At 56.4% G+C, this 24,013-nt stretch overlaps 1 protein-coding gene across 1 annotated transcript in view; it reads left to right on the top strand.

Moving 5' to 3' along the window:
- The window catches only part of LOC119112501 (acetylcholine receptor subunit alpha-like), a 62,368-nt gene extending 38,666 nt beyond the window's left edge, over window positions 1-23,702 (top strand). Inside the window, exons 8-11 of the mRNA XM_037236700.1 lie at window positions 1,137-1,283; window positions 17,358-17,498; window positions 22,545-22,755; window positions 23,396-23,702. Of these exons, the coding sequence (XP_037092595.1) occupies window positions 1,137-1,283; window positions 17,358-17,498; window positions 22,545-22,755; window positions 23,396-23,569 (673 nt within the window). The 3' untranslated portion in view covers window positions 23,570-23,702. The remainder of the gene's footprint in view (window positions 1-1,136; window positions 1,284-17,357; window positions 17,499-22,544; window positions 22,756-23,395) is intronic.
- Window positions 23,703-24,013: the final 311 nt, after the last annotated feature.

Raw genomic sequence — 24,013 nt, 5'->3', positions numbered from 1 at the left:
CCAACATACCTTTACAGATATCCCACAGCCCAGCAGCTGCGGCAAAGCTAGAGGGCCCCACAGGTTTTCGTCGAGGGTAATTAATCATTCGGCAAGCCTTCGAACCAATATGCCGTTCAAGTCTCGGGAGAAGACGGCCATTTTTCATTCGCCACTAGGGCGTTAGGGTCGAATGTACCAGTGGTGGCCATGTATGTAGAAACTTATTGCAGATTATCAGCAGCCCGAGTGATGGGAGTTCATTTGCGGCCGGCCGCATATTACGTTACACATGAATGGGGAGGGGCGTATGTGAAGCGTGCCGGAAGCCTAACAAGGGGAATGGGGGATTGGGCTGCGTAGCGTTGCGCTCAGTTTTGGTCGGTGGTGGTTGGGGTTTTGGGGTGCGCCGACCACTTCTGGCCATTTTGCGCCCAAAACAGTGCTAAAGGTTTAACGAGGTATGCCAATAGATGAAAAGCACATGTTTGCCAACGATGAAAACGGGCGACTCGTGGCAAGCCAGCGAGAATCAACGCCACTAATGTTAGGACAGGCAATGCTTGGAGAATCCCCTCCAAAACGAAGTAACCTGTCTTCGGTTAAGTGACACTCTGAGTGGATAACGTGACGAACGGTGGGCGGCTAGTCGTAACGAGGATACCCAGGCCAGTGTCCACCACTCAGGTGCCCGTCCTTTACCTGCGTGTGACCAACTCTTATCCGGCAAAGGATTTCTCCTTCGCATCTTATTTCGCGAGAACTCGATGCCCATGGCCCCTCACTTTGCTTAGTCGCTTTCAGCTTGCTGTTGGCTGTCAGATCGCAGCAGCGTTGCCAGTTTCTTTGCAGACCACGCTTGAGGGAATATTTCAGATTTGAAGACATTGAAGCAAGCATAAGGTATGATGAAACAAGATCACTTCGAAGTATTGGTATACTTTCTAAGTAGAAAAGACTGCTTTAGACAGCATAATTTTGACAGCCGCTATATCTGGTAATCATGCTTAGGAATGCCAGATACGCACGCCTTTTCAATTATATTTTTCCTGGCCTTGATCGCCGCATGACTTATGGCATGACAGGACTTGAATGACATATTGTTCATTGACATATTGTGACAACACGTGACCTTGTCATGATTTTTTTATTCACAGCATCGGAGTTACCGTCGTAGTGCTGAACGTCCACTTCCGGTCACCCCAGACCCACCGAATGGCGCCGTGGGTCAAACGGGTCTTCATTCACATTCTGCCGCGTCTCCTCATGATGAAGAGGCCCCAATACCGTCTCAACAGGCACGGGTAAGTCCCTGCTCATGGCCATGCTTCTGCATGCGCAGGCGTTCCACATCCGCACGCATCCGAAGAGCGACGCGGCTCTCAGGGCCGCAGAGCGCCGCACGAACGCCACCGTACCGATGTGGCCGATGGCTCAGTCCGCTCGGACCGTGGTGGCGGCAGGTCACGGCGGCTGCTCGCGGCCGTTCGCAGCGGTCTGTTGACGGGGTGCGCCGTGACGCCCCGCCGTCGGCGACGCGTCGCGTTGATGGAAGCAATGCGTGGCAGACACCTGTCCACACGTGAACAATGCACTGGGTGGGGTGACTCTGTCGTGACTAGGGGAGTCACTGCAATTGCGTGGCAACGCAGTGACGATGATAATGCCAGCCAAGTCGTTGGCGGCGCCGCGAGAAGCAGTGCAGCGTGCCGGCCATGACAGGAGAAATAACAAGACTGCCGCACCGCTGCTGGTGCTCTTTTCGAATGGGCCAAACGGAGCAAAATAAAAAAAAACGTGTGAAAAAGAAAAAAAGGAAGGGGCCCGCAGCTAGTCAGCATGTTGGGAGCTGTGGAAGAGCTGACTCCATGTTTTCTATAATTAAATTTATGGGGTACTTTGACCCAGAGCTGGAATAACAAGTCATGTTCGTGTTTGTCGCTACACTAATGTGCGTTTCATCCACTTTGGCAAAGCTGAGCGGTTCAACGCCACACTTTTCAAGAAATTTTGCAGCCCTATATCCGCCTAATTTCGACATGGATTTAATTTAACCCCATTCCCTATCAAAACGTTTGCGTGGCACTAATTCGACTGTTTTGAATCCAGTGCAGCGAAGGCAATTACTTTTGTTGATGCGCCATATTTGATTCGCGCCTGCCTCATAATTGGATAATGGGATCACGTGGTATTTTTGCTTGATATCGTCTTAGCACCTATTTACGTCGCTAAGCCTAAATAGTAGAATGATGTTTGGAGCAAAACTAAGACTTCGCCTCGGTCCTGATTTCGAACGTTCGCGTCTTTGCGGCAAGATGCCCGAGAGTCGAAAACCAAAGTTGTTATCAATGGAATAATTTAAGAAGGTTCGGGATAAGGAGGGCAAGTTGTTCACAAAATAAATGTCCATCAGTGTGTGGGTCGCTGGAAGATTCCTAGAACATCTAAACACTTACCAACATAATATAAAAAAACAAAAGCACTTGTCCACATACACGCGCGGCTTGCGAAATACCGATGGGCATGTTCAGCCAAAGAAACCTACCTTCTAGTTATACTTTTTTGTTTTAGTTGACCCCTGACTTTTCTGATCGCATGAAGTAGACTTGTTCGAGCAGCACCATCAGTGCTGACAAACTGCCTGCCCGTCCAAATATAAAAAGAAAGCATACGAAGTTCCAAATTGTCAAGCTTTTTCGCCGATATTCACAGGGCATATTTCCTCTGGCATCCTGCCTTATTTCCATTGTGTCTTTAAGGCGAGCGTTGGTGTTTGTGTAGCTGGGTGTTTGCTCAGCATTTGAGTGGCGCCATGCTGAGCAGCTTTATCGAGCAGCCGCGTGAGGTGCGCCGGCGCGGCCGGCGGGAGGCGCGGGCGAGCCCCGCCCCACGAGAGGCGTGCGTACTGCTCTCGCTGGCAGCGGCCGCGTCACAGTCAGCGGGCACGTTCACCCACGACGCCCGTGGCGGCTGCAGGACGGCGCACGAGACTGTTGTCTGCGTCACCGACGGTGGCGGCCAGTCGCGGAGCGCCGTCCGCCGCCTTCGGCGCGCTCCCTGCCCCGGGAACGGTCTCGCTGGAGCCAGCGCAGCCGAGGTAGTTGTACTGCAGACCGTCCGTACGCCAGCTTTCAGTGCGCCCCATCCCTGCCCGGACGAGAAATTGCATATTTTATGAAAATCCGTTACCGGCACGTGCCGGCACCGCTTCAGACGGACGAGCACTGCCCTGGAGAAGGCCAGCTCCGAATGGCGTCGACTCTGCTATTATGAGCCTGCAAATCCGCATTGGTCGACTCCGGCCAGGAGCTGGCTGAGCCCGCCACTGCCAGCCCAGTGCGGCGGCGCGAACGATTGCGCGCCGGATGTTCGCAGGTCTCCACAACGCTGAGAACCGGGATGTTTCCGCGGGCGGCGCTCCTTAAACCCGCCGTTTCCGTCGCCAGCGCTTGGCAAAATCAATTGTTTACACATGGATGCCACAGCACCCGGAGAACCTCAGGCGGGGCTCGGCGTGTCGTTCCCTGTGCTCAGTGGCCCGAATGGCCGTACAGACGGCGTTCGGCTTTTCCTTTTTTGATGTGCAGCCAGCGGCAAGCTGGGGCCGTTTCCGCCGGGAACAGTCAATCAGCAGTCTCGGCGCATCCACACACAAGGTTCGGCCGCCATAATATCCGCGCTCGGAAGCCCGCTGAACGCCCCGTATCTGCAATATCCCAACAGCTGCACTTGGCTGAGCTGAGTTTGCTAAAGCTGAGCTTTCATCTTGAACTGCGCGCACGGAGGCGAGTAGAGCATCGTCCAGATGGCCCCGCCACGCTGCCAAGTTTCCGGGAAGTTCCAGCTAAACGCCACTCGGCGTCCCTCCCCCGGCTGCTGGTGATAGCCCGCAGAGTTTGGAGGGCGATATCCAGTCCGAGCCCACCAGCCGCAGCCGGCCTGCCTCACAGACGCCCCCGTCCCGGTGGCCGTGTGCAGGTGGGCGGGCGGCGCGGCCGCGCCAAACGCCTGCCGACGGGACGCGGCTGATGTGTGTCTGAGCGGTAGGGTGCTCGGCGCCTGCCGACGGGACGTGGCTGATGTGTGTCTGAGCGGGAGGGCGCGCGGCGCCTGCCGACGGGACGCGACTGATGTGTGTTTGAGCGGGAGGGTGCTCGGCGCCTGCCGACGGGACGCGGCTGATGTGTGTCTGAGCGGGAGGGTGCTCGGCGCCTGCCGACGAGACGCGGCTGATGTGTGTCTGAGCGGGAGGGTGCTCGGCGCCTGCCGACGGGATGCGACTGATGTGTGTTTGAGCGGGAGGGTGCTCGGCGCCTGCCGACGGGATGCGACTGATGTGTGTCTGAGCGGGAGGGTGCTCGGCGCCTGCCGACGGGATGCGACTGATGTGTGTTTGAGCGGGAGGGTGCTCGGCGCCTGCCGACGGGATGCGACTGATGTGTGTTTGAGCGGGAGGGTGCTCGGCGCCTGCCGACGGGATGCGACTGATGTGTGTTTGAGCGGGAGGGTGCTCGGCGCCTGCCGACGGGATGCGACTGATGTGTGTTTGAGCGGGAGGGCGCGCCGCTCCCGGGAGAAATCGTGCAGTGACGCGCGGCCGCGCCGGGCGCCGCCGTATCGATTGTTGGACGTGACGGCGATCCGGCGGCCGGCCGGCCGGCCCGGCTCCGGGCAGGCGATGGGCAGACCTGACCGGCCCGGCTCCGGGCGGGCGACGGGCAGACCTGACCGGCCCGGCTCCGGGCGACCGCGGCAGACCTGACCGGCCCGACTCCGGGCGGGCAACCGGCAGACCTGACCGGCCCGGTTCCGGGCGGTCGCAGCAGACCTGACCGGTCCGGCTCCGGGCGGGCGACCGGCAGACCCGGCCGGCCCGGCTCTGGGCGGGCGACCGGCAGGCCCGACCGGCCCGGCTCCGGGCGGGCGACGGGCAGACCTGTCCGGCCCGGCTCCGGGCGGGCGACCGGCAGACCTGACCGGCCCGGCTCCGGGCGGGCGACCGGCGGACCCGACCGGCCCGGCTCCGGGCGGTTGCAGCAGACATGACCGGCCCGGCTCCGGGCGGGCGAACCGGCAGACCCGACCGTCTGGCTCCGGGCGGGCGAACCGGCAGACCCGAACCGGTCCGGCTCCGGGCCGGTCGCAGTAGACCTGACTGGCCCGGCTCCGGGGCGGTCGCAGCAGACCTGACCGGTCCGGCTCCGGGCGGGGCGACCGGCAGGGCCCGACCGGCCCGGCTCCGGGCGGGGCGACGGGCAGGCCCGACCGGCCAGGCTCCGGGCGGGCGACGGGCAGACCTGTCCGGCCCGGCTCCGGGCGGGCCGAACCGGCAGACCTGACCGGCCCGGCTTCCGGGCGGGCGACCGGCGGACCCGACCGGCCCGGCTCCGGGCGGTTGCAGCAGACATGACCGGCCCGGCTCCGGGCGGGCGACCGGCAGACCCGACCGGTCTGGATCCGGGCGGGCGACCGGCAGGCCCGACCGGTCCGGCTCCGGGCGGTCGCAGTAGACCTGGACTGGCCCGGCTCCGGGCGGGTCGCAGCAGACCTGACCGGTCCGGCTCCGGGCGGGCGACCGGCAGGGCCCGACCGGCCCGGCTCCGGGCGGGCGAGACGGGCAGGGCCAGACCCGGCCAGGCTCCGGGCGGGCGACGGGCAGACCTGTCCGGCCCGGCTCCGGGCGGGCGACCGGCAGACCTGACCGGCCCGGCTCCGGGCGGGCGACCGGCGGACCCGACCGGCCCGGCTCCGGGCGGTCGCAGCAGACCTGACTGGCCCGGCTCCGGGCGGTCGCAGCAGGCGCGACCGGCCCGGCTCCGGGCGGTCGCAGCAGACCTGACTGGCCCGGCTGCGGGCGGTCGCAGCAGACCTGACTGGCCCGGCTCCGGGCGGGTTGTCGCAGCACCTGACTGGCCCCTGCGGGCTGGTCTCGCAGCAGACCCGACCGGCCCGGTTCCGGGCGGGTCCGCAGCAGACCTGACTGGCCCGGCTTCCGGGCGGGCGGTCGCAGAGCACCTGACTGGCCCGGCTCCGGGCGGTCGGCCAGACCTGACTGGCCAGCTGCGGGCGGTCGCAGCAGAACCTGACGGCCCGGCTCCGGGCGGTCGCAGCAGACCTGACCGGCCGGCTCCGGACCGGTGCGCAGATATGCTGGCCCGGCTCCGCGGGCGACAGCGACCTGACCGGCCCGGCTCCGGGTGGTCGCAGCAGACCTGACTGGCCCGGCTCCGGGCGGTCAGCGACGACCGGCCCGGCTCCGGGCGGTCGCAGCAGACCTGACTGGCCCGGCTCCGGGCGGTCGCAGCAGACCTGACTGGCCCGGCTCCGGGCGGTCGCAGCAGACCTGACTGGCCCGGCTGCGGGCGGTCGCAGCAGACCTGACTGGCCCGGCTCCGGGCGGTCGCAGCAGACCTGACTGGCCCGGCTCCGGGCGGTCACAGCAGACCTGACTGGCCCGGCTCCGGCGGTCGCAGCAGACCTGACTGGCCCGGCTCCGGGCGGTCGCAGCAGACCTGACTGGCCCGGCTCCGGCGGTCGCAGCAGACCTGACTGGCCCGGCTCCGGGCGGTCGCAGCAGACCTGACTGGCCCGGCTCCGGGCGGTCGCAGCAGACCTGACTGGCCCGGCTCCGGGCGGTCGCAGCAGACCTGACTGGCCCGGCTCCGGGCGGTCGCAGCAGACCTGACTGGCCCGGCTCCGGGCGGTCGCAGCAGACCTGACTGGCCCGGCTCCGGGCGGTCGCAGCAGACCTGACTGGCCCGGCTGCGGGCGGCTGTGGCAAACCGCACCGGTCTATCGCCGGCTACACTAACTCACACTGCGGCCGGCGATCCCGGCGCCACGTGTACGCCAATCAGCGCCGGTACAGGCAGCTCACTGCGCAGGCGGAAGCTGAAAAAGGAGGCGGCTCAGCAGCACTATGCTTAGAGGGCAGGTATTTCGCTGCTCATCCGCAGGTTGCCCTTTGGTCTGGCTAACTGCATCTGTTCGCTTGCCCTTGTGCGTCGTAGTTTTAGAAATGGGCTTCTCCTCAACAGACGTCTTCCTATTTTTGTCCTGATAGCTCAACCTGTTTGCTGCCAGCTTAGTGTAGCAGTGATGGCCCTAACCAGTTGCACCTCCCGGCTTCAGTACTCCGGCACGCTCCGGCGCCAGTGAGCACACGATCCCCGGCCAATTTCGGCGCCAACGCCGCCTTGTGCTCCGAAAGCGACACTAAATTATACTGGCCGTTGCTGGCAGCTCATTTATAAAGCATTACAATTTCCGCTCGGATTTCACTGGGTTTTTACTCAATCCAAGACCATTCTAAGGGGCGTTCTCGTCGAGATTTGCTAATTAGATGTCGACTTTATAGAACCGTTCCATATGATTAAGAAGTTTTTAGCTGATAGAGCCGTTTTCATGATCATTACTTGCAGTTCACAGCCATGCCCCTTAAAACCAGCCACTTAAAACCCTCTTGTTTCTAAACTTGATGCACGCGAACTTTTGCAGCCCCTTTGAATGTAACCCAGACACGTATGCCGTCATACATATATGTGCCCCACATATACGCATATAAATATATATAAATACATATATGCAGCATAGTCAACGTCAACACGTCATATATATAAATGCCCCCACGTCATTGGCTGTGTTTTGCTCATGGTCAAGAAAATACGGCCACTGAAATACCCGTATTTTGCAGTTACTCGGCAACAAGTGTCCTCATGAAAGAATACAACAGGCTAGCAGATAGATCGAGCTGCCGACTGCCTGTCTCGATCGCGAACCGCGTTGTGAAATAAATAACGGGGGTGTTTGGGTAAGTTTTGGGATACTAGCTATGGCGGACAGAGACCAAATAACTCAAGAATAGCGCCGAAACCGAAAATGCAGATGCAAGTGGAAAACATGCTATCGCATTAACATATGCAAGAACCCGGCTACAAAATGCCAAAACCCACGCCCATAACGATAGTAGCATGGAATTACATGTATTACTCTACACCTTTGCAGCGCTTAAAGTATCACAAGTAGACAAGTCAGCCCGTCCGCTGCAGTGGCAATCCTAAGACAGCCGATATGGCAGCGACTCTGACGTCATCAAAACGTTCCACGACGTGACCAAACGATGGCGTTTTGAGAAGCATATCGCTATATAGTGGAATTTTGTTGTCGAGAGCGATCTTCAGCGCTTGAAAGCAAACCAATAGTTAAACGCGAGCCTATTTCATCGTATTCGGTGCTTGCCTTACTACCTTCAAGTGTGGAGCATACCCTTTTATGGAAAAAGGGAATATTTTGCTATAAGATGAATATAAATTTGAACTGACTTTACGTGAGACGTGAATTTGAATTTAGAGAGAAAACTGTAAAGCCCTAAGATTGAGTTCGTCAAAGTTATGTTTAGATTAAACCACACTCATGTCAATTTTCTTTAGACTCCGACCCACCAGTAAATTACACAATATTCCTTAACCCGTGAGTTAAGGTGGTTCTCTCCCCGTTTTTTTCTGACGTAACTTTTCCCACGAGTTACGCCAGCGACCAAAAGTTTCATCATCCGTAAAGGAGCACGAGCAAGGCATTCGCTTCGGATATTTATTTATGGGGTGTCTGGTCTCTCATTAATAAGGATAGAGTGGGATGGGTTGTATCATATCCAGGTAGTATTAGTTTGACATGTTCCAAATGTATGCGACGCAAGGCAGCCTTGTGTCATTCAGCTGACACACGGCAGCCCGCTCTATTTTTCAGTGTACTTCCGGCCGCATACAAGTATGCGTTTACGGACGAGCGTGATATCTGCACGTTACATGGTTGAAAACTGAAGCGACCGGTGCAAATGTGTGTTTGAGGGCTTACAGCATAACTAAGCCAATCTGGATAGCATGCTGAATGCTGAGGTAGCACATGCGGCGTACATACTGCAACACATTCGACATCTACTAGCCAAGGATTTCATGGTGACCCGAGCTTTCTTCCAAGATGTCGGTGGTATATGTTGCACGAGCCGCGCATGGGGTACGTTGTGTCGCTGATGCAATGTACCAACAATTTGTTATTCACTGACTTACTGTCAATGATTGACTGACATGATCGCCATGATTTATTGGTTTCTAGACAACATGTGGACATTTACAACGCCCACGCAGGTTCATAATTCTACCTGAGCATCCGAAACCAAGGTGAGAATCGTTATACAATCACTGACGGATTCAAGGGGCAAAAAATATACTTTTCGCAAGCTCGACATAATGCGAAATAGCACAGACGAGCGCATCTGGTCTACATGTCATAGCGCATTTAACTTGCTTGCAACACGACTTAAACTATGCCAAAATGCATAAACACAACTTCCGCCACTATGTGATACAATTTACCAGGGAATTATGCAGGTTACTTCATTTGAAAGGGGCTCATTTAGAAGCCATTTAGCAAAACACGAAGGCGTGCTCTCCAAAAATTACGGCGAACTGTTAAGTGTTTTGGCTCTCTGCTTATTATAGTTAGTATATAGTTAAGTGTCTTAGCTCTCTGCTTATATAAAAATCTCAGTCATATCGCATCATATCATATTATATCATATCTTGCCATGGCAGGAGAGTACTCAGAGTAAAAACTGATAAAACTCTCCCTGCTCTCCCATGCGTATGTTGACATTAGGCCCGTTGGGATGCATGAGAACTATTCCTTCGAAATGAACGGTCACTGTCGAGTCCTGAGTCCCTTTTGACTTCAGTATTTTCGCTCCTGGCACCATGACCATGTTGCATCAACCTTTTGTTGACCAGCTCATGCTGGGCCATGCAAAAACGACGTCATTGGCGTCACCTGAAATTAGAGATAACTTCGTCGTCGGGACGTTGGTATGCGACAAGCGAATTCTGGATGAAAATACAAGTGAATATGAATCTGAACCTGATGAGCCCCTCTTGGTGATGGATGCTGCGGTCTTGCTTGAGGTCAACGGAGGATAAGCCAGGTCATCCCACATCATGGCGATCTTCATGTGGAAATGATATCCCTCACTTTTGTTTATAATCCAGCTTTGAAAGATGTTTGTCGGTCGCACTGTCTGGCCTTCCTGAGGTGAGACCTACTGTATGATATTCCGTCGTGTACATGCTGTATGCCATTCCGTGATATAATATTTCCGTTCCCATCTTATGATATGATAAGGCAGGACGAGGATGCTAATCGGTTTGATTTCCCCGTACTCTGTTACGTAACGCCTGCCTGCTCTTAAGCATAGGGTTGCATTGACCTGAGGTCAGTTATGCCGACGAAGTCGCTTTCAAAATGGTCTCGTCGCGAAATGGCCGTGGCAGTCGGTAAGGCGTAAAACCCCAATTCCTTTTTCGAAGTAGGTTTGTGCTGTGCCTGCTATATGGCATAGCCAGCCGTCGTTGCAGTTCATATATAACTTAATGACATTCAAACTGACTTAAAGCGTACAAAGAGCAAATGGTCGCAAATCCGTCATGTATAATCCGACTTAAAACGCCATGCCTGGCCTGTCAGTCGCCAAAGAAGACTTTGTGTGGGTCTCGAGGTCCAGGACTATCGATTCCATTCTGAATCGACGAAATCGGCCATTTGGATGTAGAGATAAAGAGAACTCATACCAGTGGTTTCCACCAGCTGACCCAATGTGGATCAATATGCCACAGTTACAGTTGAAAAAAGCCAGCGACCACCCGATGACTGACGCAAAGTACAAGACAATCTGACTTCCACTACTATCTTTGTGTTTGCTTTTTACTGTACTGTTAAAACTCCTCCACTGAACGGCTTTGGCAATCCCGGTTCCCTATGGCTAACGTCCGAGTCAGGCTGGGCAGCCTGTTGCTGGGACCGCGATTGTGCGCCGCCGTGACCACGGCCTGACCCACGCGTCCTCCGCACGGGCCGGCCGGCCGTGCCCTCCCGGCCGGTGGGCAGGCCGGCGAACGGCCGGCCGGTGACGCCGGCCGTCTTCCAGCGACGTTGTCGCGGACGCCGTGACACCGGCCGCCTCCGGCCGTATTGACCCCGCGCGCCGGCCGCGGCGCGTTGAACCGCTGACTGATTGCCGCGCCTCCGCGGCCGGCGCGCCGGCGCCGCCGCCTCGCCGGCCGCCTTTTTACCGCTGCTGCCGGCGGCCGACGCGCCGCGACGGACCGCGCTGACTGCAGATGGGCGGCAGATGCGTCGCAGTGAATTGTCCGGCCGGCAACTGACGGCGGGCGGCTTTCAATCGAGCTGCGCCCGTCGGCAGAACGGCTCGATGTGGGCCGCGCCCCCGACGCTGGTCAGCTGCTGACGGGCCGACGAGCGCACGGGCTCGCGGCTGGCGCTACGCCGCGATGGGTGGAGCGTCAGGCAGCGGTCTCCGGGTGCAGGTCCTCCTTCCCCACAAAAAGCTCTGATGGGCGCTACAGTTTTCCCCTTGCGTGCCGTGCGACACGTTGTCATCAATGTTGAATTTACCCAATACCCATTGGGAATCGCGGTGGAGGGCGCTGGAACGTCCACAGTCAGCGGGGGGGGGGGGAGTAGCCCAGGAGCGCAGTCCCTTCAGGACAGCTTTCGTCGTGGGAATCTCCATGTCGGCTTATGAGAAAATAGCATGCTTGCTTCTTCAATCACCTCATTTCGTCAAGGTCTCACCCTTAAATGGGTCCAAGCATTTGCACCGAAAACGGAAATAATGAAATCAATGAAATCCTCTTGACTCCTTTTCAAATGCCTTTGGTTCAAGCCTCCATTACGTAATGAGCTGCCCAGGTGGGTACGCAATAATGTTTACGCATGCTGTCAATTGCCGGCGCAAGTCGTTCTCTCATAGTTGTGAGTGATGTGTTGCGGCGTCTTCACTAAATGATGAATACACAAACGAGGTTTTGCATTCTTTAGAAGACAATGAATCGATGTTGCTGGGCTCTCCCCTGCTGCGCAATGTCTCGGACTGCACCAAAGTTCCAAGATCGATACCTAATCTCATTGCTGCCTTTGAACAATGGCGTGGATCGAAGCTCGTCCTCAGAGCGTATGGGACAGTTTCCAGCACGTGCGGCCAGCCAGCCCGACCCGACGTAACCGCACGCTCGTTGCTAGCAGATGGCTTGGCAGCCACTAATTGTACGAGTATATTATGCGGTTTCCAGCAATCATAAAGAATAAAAGCCGGGCTTTACAAAACATGTTGAAACATGGTAAAAGTACTGGCATGCAACCTGAGTAATCAAGTGCATTAAAAGAAAATGTTTCACATTTTAAAATTTTGAAGCAAGCATCAGATATGATAAATACATTCACTCATAACTATTGGCGTGCCTGCTTGTAAGTGGACAACACTGCTGAAGGCAGCCAAGTTTATCTTTTCAGTAAATATGTCCCTCAACATATCACCGTTCGGTTGTGTCATGGCACGTTTGTGTGACGTCATTAGACTACAACTCTTGTTTCCGTAACAGCTAGCAAGTAAAGAAACCATGATTTTAACTACCCAACGATCTATTAAGTCCCTATTGTTATGCTTGATGACATTACCGGAATTCGTAAAATAGCAGTCCAGGCACGTTCGATACCCTTTATCTTCTTATAGCGTGGGATTCGCAAACAATTGCCTAATTGTACCTACCTATCTTAAGGTAGATGGGATCATGCGCTGTCAGCATCTTTTCTTGTCGTGTACCCGCCGCCAGAAGGTCATTGTCAAACACTGGTTCGGCGGTTACATAAGCAGTCCCCTCGCGCTTTCGGGTAAACCATTGCAAAATGAAAGTGCCGTGTCTGCACTCGATTACCACTGGGTCCTTCGCTGTGACGAGAGCGCCAACCATCTGGTATCTGTATTTAACCGGCGTCTGTTATAGTCATGGTTGCCGCCAGGAATGTTGACGCGGTTGGCTTCAGCATTTATAGATGCGTCGACAATCGATGTACACTTCCGTCAGTTCGGTCATTTCCGTCTGTCAGTGTGTATGTTACCATTGATGCCAGCAACGATCGCGCACAACATGCTGTCCTTTGGCTCACAGCTGCGTTGAAAGCTCGGGAGTGTCGTTAGGTTGTTGCCATCCGGGGCGGCGCCATGAACCTTTTGGAGGGCGGGCCACCCAGCGTCCGGTGGGGCCCATGCAGCTCAGTGGAGACCTCCCCTGGCTGATGGGCCTTTCGCCGCATTATGGCGCTGGCTGTGCCCGGATCACTGCCTGGTAATGCAACGCCTATGTATGCATGTGTAGATTTTCTTGGAACGCCGGCGATGACGAAGTTAATCGTGTTTCATAATGTGCAAAGCTCTCCGTCATTTTTTAGAAGCACACGGGAGCCGACCTTTTGCGGAATGAATGTAGAAACATCATGAAACACTCGTCTTACCCGGATTTCATCACAACACTAGCACTCATATGGTTCAAAGAACCACCCAACCTGTCTGCATCACTGACATCCATATTGCTAGGGCCGTCTCTCACTCATGGCAAGGGCATTTGAACCACTGTTCGAAACTTTGTTCACGGCGTTTAATGCAACATGGCGTAACAAAATCCTTAGTCGCGACAGGGTCTACTCGTGGTCACGAAAGGGGCCGCTCTTAACATGGAGAAAGCCTTCTCTCGCACAGCACCATGACCAGATCCAATACGGCGAACACCACCTGCTGTACTGACATCGACTATCCGAGATGTTTACCGTACCTGCAGGGCTTCATCAGCCATCTCTGTCACACCAGGGCGCCAAACCGTATTTCGGATCCCTATTGCAATAGGTCTTCACATTAGTGAGGCTGACCTGTTCATGACATGAGCCCCCTTAGAAAATCAGAGCGGGCAGCGCGCTGCTCTTAGTTAGAGCTGTCGGAAACGAACAAGCATCTGACGTACAGCAGCTGAACGCATCTGCACGATCAAGCCTTCTGTTGTCATGGGTTGGGCTGCTCTCCCGGTCGTAGGGTGGGCCTGCTGCCGTACCTAGGCCCTTAACATTAGGATCGTTACAGAATACATCATCGAGGCTTCATGTCACTCAAGACAGAGCCTTGGGGTCGGCTGTAGCGCCAATTACTACAGACTACACAGGACCTCCTCTCACACCAGCACCTCCTCTCAACCAATGCACTGCATCGCTAGCCATACCTGAGCTGACAAAGATTCGAGGCGGGCAGAAAGGCTGGTCCGACAGGCTCGCCGGACGACGTCGCTGTCCGCGGAGTGGACGCCGTCGCCACAAGGTCCACAGGACTGCAGAAGCTATTTGTGCTGGCATGGCTCTCTATCTGCATGTCTTCAATCATTATCTTGCCAGCTTTATGCACCCACCAATACACATCGAAATCTATCAGTGTAATGTCATCCCCACAAGCGTCTCAATGGCTCTTGCGATGACATCAATGAACCTTTTTTGTCGCCGTCCTGTCTATCGTGTTAAAATGAGATAGCAATGCACTTCAAAAGTGATACTCAGCGCATCGTAGCTCGGCATATACAGGTTGACAGACTATCCTATATGTTAGAGAGCCGTTATGTTCAATGTTCAAGTGCAGTGCTAAACAGACTAGACACGACAAAAAATATACCGACATCGGCGACCCAGGCATCGCCGCAGTAACGAAGCTGCTTATTCAGTACCGTCAGAACTGACAAGGTTCAACGTTCATCGGCACTGGTGGCGGCCTTTCACCACATTCCGCAAGCTCAGAGGTTCTGGAAACGCTTGACAATGAACTTTGTACTGGTTATTATATATGTGGGATTTGGCCTCGTTATCATAAGGCATCGAATCTACCTATAGACTACTATGATGCCTATAACGGGAGAGCTATTCTCGTTGATCGGGAATGGGTTAAACGATGCAACACTCCACGTGAAGTGGATAATTGCCGCGCAGTAGGTGGCAGGCATAGAGCGAAGCAAGCCAGTGCGGGTCGGGAAGCGGACCACCACACACCCGCGCGGCCAGAGGGCCCAGCAGCAGGAACGTGCCGGCCGAGCTCGACGGCTAATTGCCACATTGGTCATGAGTGATCTTCGCTGTGGTGCGGCTGACCAGCCCGTTGGCTTATTACATGCATTCTGTCATACTGGATCTTCGATATTTACTAACACCTCCGTCGTCCGGACGGCCGGCACTGAAAGCTGCTTTCCCAGGTGGTTACTTGTTATTAAAGCAAAATGCTAGCTATTTGATGCGACACAGCATGGAACGCATTTGCGACCTGTCTAGCCAGCTTTATACACGCCGTCGAACCCTCGCAGGCTCCTTTTCCTGCACGGCAGACGTGACGCGGCAGGCAAGCCAGCTATGGACGCATCTATGCTTGCGTGCTCGTGCATTTAAATGTCTGTTTAAATGCATCAGAAAACCGTGAGGGATCATGAGGTCCGAAGAAAATCGCATTAGCCAGATGGCATCCCGTAAGCACGCTTTCTCTCGCCCCCTTTATCACCGCTATACGAACTCCACTTATATCCTTGCGGGGAATTTCTCATTAATCGGAGGACAGTTCTAGGAAGGAGCTAGTTTTACCCCAATGTAAATGAAATTTCTTCTTTCATAAAAGCATCAATGGGCGCAATACACCAGCCCATGCAAAGACACCCATACGTTGCATCAGTCATGTATACGTTGCATCATGCGACCTGCGATAATGCGTCATAGGGCCTAACACCTACATATCATGCTGACCCGTCGCAGTTTGTAGCCTGCTCATGCTGACCCGTCGCAGTTTGTAGCCTGCTCACCACCATGCTGTTGGATCGCCCGGTCCACCCTCGAGCGCTGACACCCGACAGACTGCGCCGCTGCTGCCGTCACCGCCAGGCGGCGCGCGCGCGCACCTCCTGCTCACACCAGGCAATTGGAACCTACCAGATCACGCGCGTCGGGAAGCGTGCGCTCAGATCAAAGCAAGGGCGCACAGCCTATCTGTATCTGCGGTGTCGTGTTCGAATGTGTCTGGCAGCTGTGGCTTCGGGGGTCCTCTGTGAGACCACTCGACGCTCGCTTCCGGATAGGCGCCGGTGGCGACATTATGTTCTCTCCCCTCTTCTTTCATCCGTGTTAATCTGGTCTCCACCCACCATCTTTATGTGTCACTCTCAAATATCCTCAGATAAGTCAGAAGTACTGGGCACTGGAATCACCCAGCGTCGCATTATTTATATTTAGGAGCTGACAGTCAATCGAGTTCAAATTGGACGAGCATGCAGCGCACACAGCACCACTTGGCCTTGGAATTAACGGTATTATTGAAGGGAGGGGGGAATGATAAATTCGATGGAGGAATTTCGGTTGACGGATAATGGTTTGGTGATTGATGGATGTCCTAACGCTCCTTCGCTTCTTCAGCCTGCTCTGACTGCAAACGGCAGAGAAAACTGTTGTCTTCAAACTGCTGAAACATAAATGCACCCCCACTCCGTTTGGTTGCAACCGTTGTCAACATTGACTGACATGACAGCCAGTAATACGGCGCCGAAACACGGCTCTGTGGCGCCTTGGCTTTCGGAGATGGATGGCAGGAATTTATTGACGCGTGGTAAGACCAAAAGCCCGCAGACACCATCATAAATCTGCAGAAAAGATTATTGCGGCCGCGCGGCAGCTTGCGTTTGTTATTTATATGCTAAGGGGTCGTGTGGTGTTCTGACTACGTTTGTGTTTTTTTGTGGAGATATATGTAAGAAACATGCCTGCAGTGAAAGCGGAGAATTTCGTCAAGAATGGGGACCAGTCGCGGCCCCGCCACGGCGAGAAAGGAAACATAAACTTAGCCTCACATTCCTCTTTCATCTCAGCTCTGATAGCTGAGGTCAAACATGATAACATGCAATTAATCGTGCAACGTGTCTGGCGTCTGTCGTAACGGTTATGTATGCGGGCGTTGATATAGGCGTATTTGTGAAAACTTTGTAACCGAAGGCAGTTGATTTCGTATACCCTCGTCGACAATCGCGGATCTCAGTGGCTTCACAGAGGCTCTGTGCGCTATTGCAGTCATGTCTTGGTGTGCCTGGTACGCCGTCTCCAGTATCCCAGCCTCTGCACTGCGGGGAAGTGTCTCCCAAGCTCAGGAGAGCCGCGCCATTTCGTCGGAAGCTGCGGCGGATCACACACGATTAGACGTAATGGCTGCCGTGCCCCGGCGGCACAGGGCCGCGGGCGGTCCCCGGCGGCTTCTTCGGCCACGTCCAGCACTCCCCGCTCAACACTGCACGCCTTGTCTCCCGGCGCACCGCCCCGTGTCTCGCACGGCGTCCCAGGGAACGTGTTCAAGGTGACCTGTCGCCTGCGATGCCTTCGTAGAGGAGGCACCTACGACCTGACGCTGTCGTCCGGGAGGCGGCGGCTAACACGCGCTCGTCTGAAGGCGACCTGTGACCTGTGCCACCCCGCGTCCGCAGGGTGACGCTGAACACCAGCCGCGTGCTGGTGAAGCAGAACGGCAAGAGCTCCGAGGTGCAGGAGGTGGTGTTCCACCAGGACGGCCTGCTGCCCGGGTCCGCCGCCAAGCCGCACAACGTCATCTCAGACTACTCGCCCCTGTGAGTAGCTGTGCTCTTCCCCATCCCGAATTCAGCCACGAGATTACTTCCCGGGATGTTTCGTTTCAGTGTTTCGCAAAACTTCACGGCGGTCCACAGACATGCTCTGATAACGCCGAGTTCATAATAGCAAAGCTAGCAAGAAATGACGTTGATATATGCGGAGAATGTCAAAGTAGCAAAGGCGAAAAACTAAGACTTTTCGGGCGAGGTAAAAGCCGCGGAGAATTACAAGTGTAAATATTTAACATGACTTTGTGTGTAATTATTTAAGATGACTTTTGTGTGTAATTATTTAACATGACTTTTGACATAACTTTTAACATGACTTTTGAATGTTTGTGTAATTATTTAGCATGACTTAACATGATTTTAGCACGCAAACTGTGCAAGAGATATTAGATTCGTCACACGTCGCGTTGGAGCACTTTAATCCACGCTTCGGTGCTGACCCCTCGTTGCAACGGGATTTTTAGCCTTCACCCAAGCCGTTGGAAGGTTGTTTCGTTGGTGGCGTGCCACGTCGTCGCCTTGGTGCCTCTATTTTTAGTAAATGATGTGATCAGACTGACAACTGCTGCTCACTGAGGTAACTGTTCGAACCACATCAAATGCCACGTCTCGTGTTGCAAAATTCACGATTGTCCGATCACATTTATCGGGCGGCTTCCGAGCATTGACCAAGTCTTCCCAGGCGGCCGTTCGAGCTGACTGGACCCTCTGTGTAGAACGTTATCTCACAGCGAATGATCTGGAATAAGATTTTCCCGACATCAACTTGCTACACGGAAGCCGTCATAACCAGCGGAAAACATTTTCGACCAAATGGTTTTTTCATCGTGAGCCGGCCTTTGCTTGAAACAAAATAGTGCGATCTGGTTGTATCAGAGTGCTGCCATTATGGGACTTGAGTTTAACCCGAATCAAAACTGGGTCTCATATCGCTTTACAACTCATGGTCACGTGATTAAACTTACTAGAACTGACGTCTTACATGAAAAGCATCAAAAAAAGCATCACGGAAGCAGTGTTCAGTTTTCACCCAAGGCGTCGCACGCTTGTTTTTGCGATTGATTGTGGCACATCCTCCAGTTGTTAGTAGAATACCGTGTTGGGGTGGGTGACTGTTGCGATTATGAGACGGATGAATGAGCCAAACTAAATTCTCCTATATTCTGTGTAGTTCCACAACTCGTGATTGTCTGATGGGATTTGCTCACTCTGTCGTTATGTGGAGGGCGCCATTCACGCGTGCGTCTGATCACATTGTAAATACGAGCGTACAACTGCCATACAGTTTCCATCTATGGTTTTGAAAACCATCAAACAGCGTACTGTGCGGCAACGAACATAAAATCACGAACTGGAGCGCATCGGGCCGGGTCGACGAAGCTCAATTTGGAAAACAGAAGCTCGAATGACTGCGACCATGATCAGCAACTACGCAATTACGCACATGTTGTGGGATGGGACCTGGGGTGATTATGTGTGTCACAGGTACACGTTATTTTCACACCACGGTCATCCCTGTGGCAGAGTGTCGGCTTCCGGGATGTGTTCGGGGCTTCACTTCAGCCCCGTCTCGTATGCATCGCCACACGTACACGGAGGCAGAGCAGCGGATGTGGACGAGGCAGCCGTCCGAGCGGAGGAGAGAGGCGGCGAGTGGCAGGGAGAGCAGCTCTCGCGTGACCGCGGTCTCGTCGGGGTAGGCGCTCCTGACAGGCCTGTCACGCCCCCACCCCCAGCCGGCGGCGGGAGCGCGCGTCACGTCAGCACCGTGAGCGCGTGTGGGGCGGCTGGCTTGGCCGCGCTGGCGCGAGTCCTCCTCCGTCGGCCGGCGGTCGGAGTCCGGAGCACCACCGGCTGGGAGTCCGCTCATTAGGCGTGTGTGTGAGGCGGCTGGCCTAGCTGGGCTGGCGCCAGTCCTCCTCCGTTGACCGGCGGTCGGAGTCCGGAGCACCACCGGCTGGGAGTCCGCTCATTAGGCCAGGCGTCGTTAGTGCCCGTCGGTTCAGCGCGCCGACGGCGGCGGCTCCAGCCGAACGCCTCGAGCCGAGATGGGCAGACGGCGCCTCCGTTGCCGGGCGGCCGGCTCAGATAGCGCGCTGGCGCTGGTCCTGGAGCGGTTTCCGACGTCAGTCCTCGGCCGCGCCCTGCAGCGCCACCTGCTGGGTGCCCCGGTCAACGTCTGGCCGCGGTCCGTTGCTTTGTGGACGCGCGTCGGAATTCATGTGCGTGAACTATTGGCATTACCTGACATCCCTTTGTCCTATAACGTAGCGATGAGCCACGCCAGCCACAAGTACAAGCATCGTGGATCACCCAAACATACGTCTGTGTCTACGTCTATGTGCGCATGGGCGCGCAGAACAGGGGAGCGCGGCCGGCGGCACGGCCACCCAGAGAGGAAGCGGCGGCTTTACGAGCGCCCCACTCGCCATAAACCGATCCGGACCAGCCCGGAACCAATGGAAACGTCCCGACTGAAACCAGATACCGACCAGCTGAGGTTGTTTGTCCCTCCTCAAAATGGAACTGCCAGTCATCCCTTCGTTAGGGGAAATTGCGCTGTAGCAGCCTGCAAAAGGCGGGCTATCAGTCTGCCCGCCGCCGGAGCACGGGCGACCAGCCGGGCTCGTCTGTGGCCATCCTGCTGGCTGCTTCCGCTTGTCCGTGCTGGGATCCTTTCTCCGCAGAGCAAATGTCGGCGTATTACACGTGTCATGGAATGCCGCCTGCCACCCCCGTATGCATTTCACACGACTGGGAAGCAATCAACCATGCAAACACACAGAGGTGAATGGTGGAGTCGGTTAGACTGTTGGGCGTGGTGCGGATTGGGAGAGGCGAGGAGGCCTGAGGAGAGACCAATAGCAGCCGTCGGCTCCCTATTTCCCTGCGACGTTGCTCTCCCGGTTTACGGTTCTCTGAGATATTCTGGGTCACCACGGATGTTCAGTTGACGCATCCGCTCTTCCGAGGGGCTTTGCGATCTAGCCGTATTTCGGAAGTTCAGTGGATGCGCTTGAAGAAATCCGTGCATCTGCTTCTGGAAAAAGAGGCGAGCACCCTGCTCCGTCCGGGGAGGGCTCCGGTAGTGATGCGATGACTCACAACGGTGTCGCGATATCAGCAAGAAGACCGGTAAGAAAATCACGGCCCGCGCACGACTCATGGCATCTCGTGCGATGAAGCACGGGGGCCCATGGGTGTCAGCGACCGAGAAAGACCTTCTTTCTTTCTGAGATTCCTTAGAATTCACATCGACGAAGAACACTGCCACAATCGTCCAACAGCTCCGCCCAGCTATTCGACGGAAACAGTAGCCATCTGCCGGCCATCGACCGGCCAGAGGAGGAGTCCAGGGCTGGCGAGCGCGCGCGACCACTCGAGGCGGCGCAGGTTCGCTCAGGTCCTCAACCTGCTCGCTGCGTTGTTGGCACGACATGACCCGGTCCGTCCCTCTGGCGGGCCGATTTTCCGGTCACTAGATTGTGAGTTTAGCGTTCAACATAATGAGCAGACTGAAGGTTTTTTGGCGAAAAAGGATGGACAACACGCGCCCAAAAGCAGTTTCCGAGTTTTCAGCCAACGGGCTGTTCAGGGTCTGGTTTTTCAACGAAGAGCTCTCAAGGTTCCCGTTGCATCGGAGCAGTAACAAAATGACAACGGGGCACCCTGAAACCACAGAACATGGAAAACGAGCGAGTCTCCCAATGTTTTTTCCACTTTTCCTCCCTCGTCTTGAATATGCTCGAGGACTTTTGAGACCGTCGCGGCGTGAGCGTGCTTTAATGCGGTTATCACGCTCGTCTCGGCATCCTGTCAGCCGAAAAAGACGGCGCCGGCGGGCGCGGTCCTCGCGCTCCGGAGATGGCGTGCTCACCAGCAATGGCCTCAGGGCCGGCCGGCCGCCGGCGAACGGAACGACTGGACGACATAGTCACACCTCGTCCCTCCGGTGCCGTCCAGGTGGTGGCGTCCGGCGCTACGGCCTTCGCCGCGCTAAATGGGGTGCCGGGATTCGGTATTGGCTGCAGATGGGTGGCGCGTCGGCTGGCGGCGGCGGTCCGCCGGGACGCGACCGCCGCGGGACAGCACGGGAGTCCGGGTCAACGCGGAAGGCCCGGTCAGCGCGGGAGTCCGGGTCAGCAGCCGACAGTCAGCAGTCGGCACTCAGCAGCCGCAGCTTCAGCGGCCGAGAAGCCGGGCGCCGCAGGGCCGGCAGTGGTGAAGTGGGCGGGTCAGCTGCCGAGCAGACAAGCCACGGCACCAGGCTTGGATTCTGCTGTGTCGTGTCGAGCTCACCCTCGGGCGCCAGGCTGTGGCTGGTGTTGTCGATAATTGAATCGACGCGAGGGAAATATTCTGGAAAAATGTTTACCCTTTTCGGACGGCGGCACCGGCCACTCCGTCGGCTTGCCATTTATTTGTGTTCGGTTCTAGCTCCTTCGGCTCGGTCTTTAGCTGACGGAGCCACTCAGACCTGTGGGATTGAGGACGGACGTGACGAGCGGGCTGATGGATGTCTCATCCCTTCCAGCGCTAAACAGAGTTAGAGCCTCATGGTAGCCTGCTGTAACGCCTCGGACTGTGAGTGATTGTGGGGCGGATGGGCTGGGGCGGCTGGGAGCTATCCTGTGCTGGCGGCCAGCTGCCTCCAGAAGTGCGGTGCCATAGGATTGAATGTGAAAGATTAAACCCGCACGCCCGTTAACTTTCGCCGTGGAAGTAATTCACACCAGCATACCACCGGACTCTTTGGCTCGTTAAGACCGTTGGAAACAAATGTATAAACCAACAAAACTGAAACCGTCGAGACCACGTGACAGTGATTAAAGAAAACCACGCACTTGAGGGCGAATGAAGAGTGGCCAACACACATGCGTGCTTGAGGACAGATCTGGCCATACTTGGGGCGAGGAGTGCTATGGCGACGGAGACAAACAGCCGTCTGCCAGGAGTTGCGGGGCGCAGTCGGCCGGTCTGCGAGACGCCGCGGCCGGAGCGCTGTGCCTGAGCGCCGGCCGCCCTGACCGACAGGCACGCGCCCGGGGACAGCATCTCGGCCTCGTGCCGCGTGCACGGTCACCAGTCGTTCCTGAACGAGGGGCCCGGCATCGACACGTTGGACATCGAGCACCGGCGCAGCAGCCACATCCCGCTGATGGGCTGCCACCCGGACATCCACCGCACCTGCTGGTGCATCAGCTTCATCGCCGAGAACACTAGGATGAAGGAGAACTCCAACAAGGTCGGTGATGCCGGCAGGTTGGTAAACTCTGCACGGAGCAGCCACCGAAGGGACCGCAGAATCACAGCATAGGTCTGCGTGAGCTCATAAACACAGCAGATTTTAGGGCATCCCGTCGGGCCTAACACGTCCGATGCTTTGCCTCAGTCCGCTGAAGCGACAGGGTGCAGAGTGTGTTGACAGGGCCGCCTCAGTCCGCTAAAACGACAGGGTGCAGAGTGTGTTGACAGGGCCGCCTCAGTCCGCTGAAGCGACAGGGTGCAGAGTGTGTTGACAGGGCCGCCTCAGTCCGCTAAAACGACAGGGTGCAGAGTGTGTTGACAGGGCCGCCTCAGTCCGCTGAAGCGACAGGGTCGAGAGCGTGTTGACAGGGCTCCGTCCCGCCGTTGGGTCCCGGATGGGCCGGCCAGTAACGAAAACAGTGAATTATCGTCAGACCCTGCGTATTTGTTCGTAAAATTTCGTGTTTTTCTTAATATCCTGGAATGTTTTTGTACTGCCGCCATACTACGCATGCATAAAACCCACACCCACCGTCCGTGTTGTCTGGCGGTCCTGTTCGCCAGTGCATGGCCTCCACACGTCGCGCAAGGGCTGCACATCGCCCGTTGACAGGGGTATCGCTCCCGTACCGTTCCAGTTCAAGGAGGACTGGAAGTACGTGGCGATGGTACTGGACCGGCTGTTCCTGTGGATCTTCACGCTGGCCGTGGTGGTGGGCACGGCCGGCATCATCCTGCAGGCGCCGTCCCTCTACGACGACAGGATAGCGCTCGACCAGAAGCTGTCCCAGATCGGGCGGCTGCTGCAGTGAGCGCGCCGCCGCCGCCGCCGCCGCCGCCGCCGCCGTCGCTGACGCTGACGCTTGCCTTCCGGATGGCCGCGCGCCGGCGAGTGCAGTAGTTAGTGCCTTGAGGAGCGTGTGTGACCGCCGGCGCCGCGGGCCACGCCGGGAGCGGCGGCGGCCGTCTGCCGTCGTCACCGCGGACCGCCGGCAGTGTCGGCAGTGCGCCGCTCCGGCTGGCAGGGAGGCTGGCGGCTCTGTGGGGGCGGAAGAAGCGCGCGCATGGCGGCGCCGCCCTCGGGACGGACGGCAGGCTCCGGCGGCGCCGGTGGTGGCGAGTGCCAGTGTTGACGTGCCTCCTCAAGACATTGTCTGTCGTGAACGTGTCGGGACGGTGTCCAGTTCCACACGCCTCGACGTCGTGGCGACGGATCTGGCTTCGGCACGGCTGCCTTAGATAGACCGCGGCTGAGT

Source organism: Pollicipes pollicipes, unplaced genomic scaffold, assembly GCF_011947565.3.
Source record: "Pollicipes pollicipes isolate AB1234 unplaced genomic scaffold, Ppol_2.1 Scaffold_7261;HRSCAF=8764_pilon_pilon_pilon, whole genome shotgun sequence".
NCBI lineage: Eukaryota > Metazoa > Arthropoda > Thecostraca > Pollicipedomorpha > Pollicipedidae > Pollicipes > Pollicipes pollicipes.
This window is presented reverse-complemented; position numbering and strand designations above follow the sequence as displayed.